We start from the raw sequence: 8,975 nt of genomic DNA on the forward strand, positions 1-8,975 counted from the left end.
GTGTAATTTGTCGCAGATGATGTGTTTAGTTCCAAAAATTCACTTTTAGCAGTCTAGGTAAATAAAAAATTAGACAGTTGCATCTTGATCTGAACAAATCTGTATTTTACAAAGAGTACATGGCTGATTTGTGTCCCATGTACGAACTAGTTGGTGTGTAAGGCTTTATGTATGTGATGGTTCCCTAAAGAACTTTAAAACCGTAGGTCATGTATGAGAGAAATGAGTAAAGAACTATGGTGGATATGCCGTGTCAAACTGAATCAAAGTTTAAACTTTCTGGATTTTGACCTTAAAAATGAAAAACTGAAAACTATATCGAAAACAAAACAAAACCACCATCGGCCGTTTTTACGAATTTGATATGTAATTATCCGGTGGTGGTTGTATACACAACAAACTTCATACCTCATTCGATGTAATAAAATATGATGTTTACTATGCTCACACTTCTATATAAATCTCATACTACAGTTCATTATTTTCAAACTTCATACCTCATTTCATCGTTACAAATTTTAGTAGTAGTTTTGCTCTCCTTTAACATACATATTCTCCAATTTTGTCCAATTTAAAGGTAAATATTAAATTTCTATAAAACAAAAATTAAATTTGTTTAAAACTTAAATTACAATTATAAGTATAGCTCTATATCTATGTGTTATATAAATTTAAAAATATAAATAATTACTAAAACAGATCATTGTTACTTATAATATATACTTTAACCATATATATACCTATTTTCCCCATCATATATATATATATATACATATATATGTATTTGAAGTAATAATTTGTTTCATGTTTTAATTATTATAACAATAAGTATATTTAGTGCATTTATAATTCATATATATATTTTAAAAAAATTTAAAAATTAAACTGCATTAACATAAAATAACATATTATGTAAAAATTATATTTAAATTTTATAATTTTAGTTTAGAAATATTGATTCGTTTTCACTATTCAAATATACATGCTCTCAGCAGAGACAACATATCAAGGTAAATTTAAAATAAATTTTATTATTTTAACCACATTTAAAAGGTTGAATTTAATCAAATTTTAACATTTTAGACTTAAAATTTTAATATGTTTGTTTGTAATTAGTTGTTTTAAATTTAATACTATACAACAAACCGTTAGTAAACTATTTTGTTCGAGAAATTAAATATAATATTCTTTAGTCTATTTTGAACTTTCCACTTATTTATCAACAAATTTTTCATACAAAAATCAAAAATTGTTTTTCTGATAAATGTATTTAAAAAAAAAAACTAGAAACAATGCAAGATACTATATCATTTATGTTTTATCATGTATCAAGAAAGGGGATGTTTTGAAATTCTCCCTTTAAAGTGTATATATATTAATATGTTTCTATAAAATATTAATTGTTTTGACATATGTTTAAGCTAATATTATAAATAAGGTTTGTGAGAACTACTTATTAACATGTGTAAATTAAATTAGGCAAATTGCATAGTGTCAAATTCTAATTTATTTCTTGACCTTTGCATTCAACTTTACAAAATTCAAAGAATTTGATTGTAAAACCTTTTTTTTTACTTGTGTCTATATTTATTGGATACAATCATAAACAGTTGTTAAATATGCCAAACTCATCATTAGTTTTGCCATCATTGGTTAACAAACTTGTGAAGATATGAAGTAGTGATATTATGGTGATATTTTAGTGCATTTCTGTTGGTAATCTCTCAATGAGAGATTTCCATTACAAATAAATAAAAAATATAAATAAAGTACTTTAAATGGAAAATTCAATGGAAAATGGTGAGAACCCTATGAGAAACTTTTTTTTTCATCATCTATGTGGCTATAATATCAGTTGTATAAAGCATAGTTTAATGTGAAAGCTCACTTGTCCCTAATTTCTTGTCGTTGTATGCAGAAAATATGACATCTTCTTCCAATCCCTCGGTGGCACCTTCTTCCAAGTCCTCAGCAGCACCTTCCTCCAAACCCCTAGTGACAATGTCTTTTGGAATCTCAGCACATTTCCATTCCACATGGTTGTGTCATGGAGGATATATCTAAGAATATTGACATAGCTTTAAGAAAGATACATGAGGCAGATCCCAACAAACCTATATACCGTCTTTCAAAGGCAAAAGTCATATGTGGTAACGATTGGAGTCTAAGTAAAAATACTATAAGGGGGATTAAACAACAAGGTTTTAAATTGTTATATGGAGAAGAGAGATATTTGTTTTGTCATAGGCAAATATTGTAGTGGGTTATATAAGTTTTCGACATACAACAACCCACCCCGCCAAATTCTCAAAATAAATATAGTTGATCCGCATTTATCCCACTAAATTTTTTTTGGGACTCGTGGATAACACATATATAATCTATATATACATTTTTAGAGACATTTAGCAAATAAATCCTAGAGTTGCTACTTATTTACAAGAAATGCCATTACCATTAAATTTTAAATTAAAATTTAAAACCATTATTTTGGGCTAAACAAAAATTCCTAAAATATCTCAATAATCAATCAATGACTAATTCCAACATCTAATTAAATTAATTACAATATCTTCAATTAATTCTTTACTATCCTTATAACCAAATACAATTAAAAGATTTTGTTTGAAATATAAAATAATATTTTTTAATTAAAATTACGATTTTTCTATCATCTTTGTTTGATTTATTTAGTTTACTTGCTTTAAATCATCATAAAATACATAAAATTGATGAAACTATATTTTTTTGCATTTTTCGTTATTTGGATTTTGAAAAACATGCATGTCTTACTTAAGCAAGGAAGAAAAATTGTGTTTGGGTATGTAGCAGGATGAGTTTGTGTATTAATAAAAATTGAAAAATTATAGCATTAATTGTTAGTAAATCATCAGTTCATTATTTTGTTAACTCCATCGACTTAGAATATTAGGTATATCTAACTGAGTTTATTAAATTACGATTATGTAAAATAAACAAGCAGTATTATGTTATATCACGGGTTATATTTTGAATTTAATAATTTAAACTGGTAAACCTAAATTTTTAAACCGGTAAACCTAAATAATATATAGATATAAGGGATATACACTTAAAATTTACAAAACATTAGTCATATATATATATATATATATATATATATATATTTATTTCTTTAATCTACTAAAAATTTAGATTTTTATTTTACTTTTAAAAATATAGTCCCGCGGTGTACCGCGGGTTAAAATCTAGTAACATATTATAAAATTAGTTAATACTAGTGTTTTGACATATGATTAAGCTAATATTTTAAATAAGGTTTGTGAAAATTACTTATTAACAAGTGTAAATCAAATTAGGCAAATTGCATCGTGTCAAATTCTAATTTATTTCTTGATCTTTGCATTCAACTTTACAAAATTCAAGAAAATTTGATTGTAAAACCAGTTTTTTTACTTGTATTGTATCTGTATTTATTAGATAAAATCATAAACACTTGTCAAATATGTCAAACTCATCATTAGTTGTCCCATCCTTGGTTACTTGTGAAGATATGAAATAGTGAAGTCATGGTGATACTTTAGAGCATCTCCATTGGTAATTTCTCAATTAAATAAAAAAAAATAAAATAAAAAATAGAAATAAAACTAGTTTAGTTGGAAAATTCAATGGAAATTGTGAGAACCATATGAGAAACTCCTTTTTTTGTTCATCATCTCCGACCGCCACAAGTTGCTCAATAGAGCTAGCTAAAATGTGATTGTTCAACAGATATATTTTGGTATTCTATTAGTAATATTGAGCTCAGTTAATGTTGTGGATTGTACTTCTTTATCAGTTTGTTATGGGCCAGCATTCTTATTGAATATATTATGTATATGTATATTGTGTAGCTATATGGTTTGGGTCAACCAATGCTAGGGTTGTACCATTCCGACGTTGCATTGTTGAAGACTTTGTCGTTCTGTTTTGATCTGATGAGATTATGTTTTGATAATACTTTGTTCTGATATTTGAATATGTAGTTTGATAATTTTTGAGGTGATTTACTTTAATTTTAGGAGATTAAACTGGAATTTGTATATGTTAATATCAACATGTGAACATAATGTAAAGTAGTTTGAGGTTCAATCGGTCGTTTAGTTTCAAACAAGACAAAACATGGAGTTAAAATAATTGTTGAAAGAATACGTTAAAATAAGGGGAAAATGTCAAAAAAAATCACCAACTTACTAAAAGTGGTGAAAAAATTCATAAACTTTACATGTAATGAATTTAAATATCTATTTTTATTGACTTTTTAAATAAACAATAAATTTTCATTGACTTTGTAAAAACATCATAAACTCTCGTTAGTTTTACCAAATAAAACATGAATTTGAATTATCATAAGCAATATTTTGGCAGTTTGATTATTCATTAACAAATTCTTTTAAATGATAAAAAAAAAGTTTGTGATTTTGTTTAGAAAGTCAATTTTAATGTTTAATAACCACTAATAAATTTCGTTACGCATGCATTCTTTGATATGATTAATGAAAATTCGTGATTTATTTGAAAAGTTAATAAAATTAAAGATTTAGGTCACTACAAACAAAATTTATGAATTTTTTTTACCACTTTTGCTAAGTTTATGATTTTTTTAACACTTTCCCGGTAAAATAATCTTTAAACCTCTTTTCTAATCAACATTTCAAAAACTACTAAAATTAGTTTTAACTACTTTATTTACACAAAATTCCTATCAAACTCTCTATTTTTTAAAACTATTCGATGTTTTTTTAATGAAAAAATAAATTTGTCAATAGCAAGTATAATAAATTTAAATGTGGACGGTGACAAAATCACAACACTTACATAAATTACTACGATTAAAACTGCTACTATATATATATTATCATTTTACATTAAAATGTTCAGAACATATGATATAAAATAATAATAAAGAAGCAAAATGAGTGGATGAATGTAGTCAGTTTTGGCGATGAAGAGACTAAAAGAGTGGTGGGGTTTCACAAGGCATATCACATGGGCTGTCTTCCAAATCCAAACTAAAGGAGACAACAACGTTTGTCTTCTCTTCCTCCCAAAAACAATCTCACTATTTTGGCTCCTTCACCTTATTATTATATAAATATCCATTTTGGATTACAATGTGGATTAAAACTTACATTAGAATTTGCCTGTGGTGAAGAAGAGGCCACAACAGCTGACGCTGAAGCAAATGTTGGCAACCTGTAACTATATTGTTTAATATAAGTTTGACCAAACAAATTATAAGAGAATATACTTTTCTACATGAAAGAAAAAGATAACTTATATTATAAGATAAATGCTTTTTGATAACCCTAACAATATGGCTAAGCCATGTGTTTTCCTTATTATAATGATATGTTGAATTGAGTTGACTAAAGAACAACCAACAAAAGTGACAGAGTTGTATTGTTCATTTTGGTCACTCATGCATTAAATAATTTATCTGGTGATGGTTTAACTAAATTTATCTGTTGGAAACTGGAATTGTCTTAAAACTACCAAAAGTGAGAAATTATAGTTTGTTTCATTATTGCTATACTTGTACTTCGGACTTGGACCTTAGATTAACACAAGATAGAACTCAAGAAATATTTGTAGCATCAGAGAGATGTTCAATGGATAAAGAGATTATTAAACATGAGACTGAGTTAATGACTTTCACACACACACAAAAAAAAACAAAATAGATGGCTTCATCATCATCAACAATATAGATGTGTTGGTGCCAATAGAATACAAACCCAAGTCAGGTAAGTAGGTAACAGTAACACAGTCATTAGGAAAGAATGTTACAGAGAATGAGATATTCAAAACCATATCGATGCATCTTGCTGCTGCTGCTGCTGCTGCTGATGCTGCTTTCCCATTCCTTCCACTGGTCCGGTGTGCCAGTCATCTCTGTAATCGAATGCTGCCATATCAAACGGTGTCGAATCAAACACCATTTGAAACCGATTGTTGATTCCGCTGTTGGTTCCTTGTTGCATATACATTTGATTGCCACTGTTGAAACTCAGCTGCTGATTCTGAGCTGGTTTTGCATCAAGAGTCATGCTTTGATGTCCCATCAATGGAGGAGGAGTTTGGCTGCTCTGGACATTTCTATCGTACATGGCCATAAGCTCGGTGATCATCTTCTGCCCGTTTTCCGGAACTCCAAAGCCTGATAGGTCGATCGGTTGAACTGAGTGCTGAGGTCTCATTTCACCCACATGAAACTTGGATGCTCCATATGCTACACGATTGTCTCTGTATGGACAAACCATTTGGTGGTTGTCCCTTGAACTCCTGTCCTGAAATCCCAAATTCATTTTACCGTGAGGACACTGGCCATTCTCACAAGTGTAACCTGCTGGTCTGTCCATTATCATAACATTCATATCGTTGTTCGGCTTCCTCTTTCTAGTGAATTCCAAGTTTCCCGTAGTGGCAACTTCTTCCTTTATCGGAAAATGTTGCATTTTAGCAATCCCAAAGCTTGTTGGAGGATTCATCATCACTATCTCTGGTTTTCTCTCTTCCACATCGAAACTAGGTTGTTCCTTCTCAAAACCTTCAACATCATACTCACTACAATCATTGATGAGAAGCGACCCGCTTCCTAAAGACGATGAAGAAGACAGAGGAGGGCATGACTCGGGGTAAAGCTCCCGCGCCACAACCTCTTCTTGGTTTATAATAGCAAGCCAAGTAGCACTCTCTTTCGCCGTCATCTTATCCTGCAAGCATTTCGATTGCCTCACAAGCTTACGGATTTTAGCAATATCAGGCGACATATGCTTGATCACCGCAGTCAAAACACCAACCTTCCATGCTTTCTTCAAATCATGAGGCTTTTTATAAGGAGGAGGACCTTGCTCGTTAGGCAAACCAAGCTGAGGCCACCAGTCTTCTTTCCCATTAGGCCACCAAGGTGGAGAAACTCCTTTTTCCAAAGGAAACCTTCTCTGTGGAGGATCACAATGTTGCATCAACGCAGATAAAAGTGATCCAAGAGTCGTGTCCTGAAGCTCCTGAAGTGTATGAGGTGTTGGTCCAACCAAACTGTTACAATCATTACTCCCTCCAGGAATATTGTTCTCTGCTTGGTATTTAGCAATAGCAGCTGGACCATTACGATCAAACCTGACCTTATCTTTCCACCATTCCCTCAGATTATCAGAAGCACCCGTCACAGGCTTACCCTTCTCAGGGATGATGCCATAAACAAAGCCTTGAGCTTTACAAACTTCCATCATCTTCAACATATACTTCAAGATCCCATCTTGCGCTCTAGACATTTTCTTCCTCCTAGCTTGCTCTTGTGACTGCCTCTGCTTCGAACCGTCGACACCGTCTTTACACTTGCTTTGTTGCTCCTTGAGACGTTTCAAACGCATCTTGTCTCTCCACATCCTCTTCTCTAGCTCATCCACATCCATCTCATCATCGGTATAGTCTACATCTTCAACCATTGGCTCTTGTTCAGCTTGTGGCAATGGACAAACATCGAGAGGTGTGGATGAGGGAAAGAAATCCATGTTTCCATACATACCCATCTCGTTGAACATCATCATGTCTCTTCCAACACAATCAAGACCAGACCCAGTCAAGTTCTTTAACCTGAAAAAAAAAAAAAAACTTCATATTCAATCACCACAAGCTACACACAAAACAAACACACCAGATCATATCAAATTAGAAGATTAAGAGTCAAAGAAATAAAATAAAATAAAACTCTTAACTTTATGAAGAATCATCAAACCAAAGTGAAGAGACTAAAAAGTGATGTTCTCATCACAATACACAGATCATCAAACAACTTAAACCAAACGATCTAGAAAAAGAAGAAGACCAATCAAAGGGGAGCAAGAACTTGGTAAAAATACAAAAGCCATCTCATCAACACAACAAAATAAAATAGAAATAAAACAAGAAGAGAAGCAAAGAGACAAAGGAGTGTTGCCTGAAAGAGTTTGCAGATAAAGAACACCTCCAAAAAGTGGTATCTCTCTCTTGTTTCCAGAACGTTATAATAATAAACAGATAAGGAAGTCTTAATTTTGATCAATCCCCACAATTTCAAGGAAGATGAAGAAGAAGAAAAGTCAATTAAAGATCACATGGGGGGGAGAAAGAGACATTTATTACTGTGTGTGTTTTCTGGGTTTTTGTAGATGAAGAAGAAAGAGAGAGAAGATGCTTTGGTGGTGAACTGGTGATGGGAGGGAGTATAAATAATTATTTTAATTAAAGTCGCACCGTTTCATTTTTTTTGCTCCAAATATTTAATTTAATTTTTTTTTAAATGAGCATTGATTGACGCTGACGCTGAGGATCAAAGTGACTTCATCGTCGGTCCGGTGCACAACATTACACAACACAAGACGCGGTAGCCGGTAGGGTGATTTACAGTTTTTTTTTGGGAACCAAACCGGACCAGACCGGCCATGGAATTACTCATTTAGCCGAATCCAAATTAAAGTCAGGTCATTAGATTTAAGTTGAACCGTTTAAAAATTGGTCAAAAGCAGATAAAAATCTTTGATGACCTGGATTAATATCAAAACCCGGTTCATAAAATTCGAACGATAATTTAAAGAGTATTTTTCAAAATATCATTTTTTTTTCCAAAAATATCATACTTAAGTTTTTTTGTTTCTTAAAATACCACAAAACTTCAGGAGGATGGATATTGTGGAATCATTTGGGCGAAGCTATTGTGTGGAGAGCGACAGAACTATCTCTTTCTAATTCAGCTTTGGAGACAGAGACAAAAGCATTGTTATCAAGCATACAACTGCTATGGATCCGAAGATATGGTTCTAGTTCGATGGTCTTCGAAGGTGATTGTGAAAATCTGATAAACTTAGTCAATGGCTGTCTCCATAATGCTTCGCTCACAAATCTACTCCGAGATATACAACTATGGTTTTTGAAATTTCAACATGCTTCTTGTACTTTCACAAATAGGAAAAATA

General features: G+C 31.3%; 1 protein-coding gene across 1 annotated transcript; it reads right to left on the bottom strand.

Annotated features, from left to right (window-relative positions):
* Positions 1–5,631: 5,631 nt before the first annotated feature.
* LOC104787027 (ETHYLENE INSENSITIVE 3-like 1 protein) lies at positions 5,632–8,373 on the bottom strand. The gene is made up of 2 exons (XM_010512519.3): positions 7,961–8,373; positions 5,632–7,617 (listed from the first exon to the last, which is right to left on the bottom strand). Exon 2 carries the CDS (start codon positions 7,569–7,571, stop codon positions 5,823–5,825), a length of 1,749 nt encoding a protein of 582 aa, XP_010510821.2. The 5' UTR covers positions 7,572–7,617; positions 7,961–8,373; the 3' UTR covers positions 5,632–5,822.
* Positions 8,374–8,975: the final 602 nt, after the last annotated feature.

Source organism: Camelina sativa, chromosome 5 (assembly GCF_030686135.1).
Source record: "Camelina sativa cultivar CO46 ecotype springtype chromosome 5, ASM3068613v1".
NCBI lineage: Eukaryota > Viridiplantae > Streptophyta > Magnoliopsida > Brassicales > Brassicaceae > Camelina > Camelina sativa.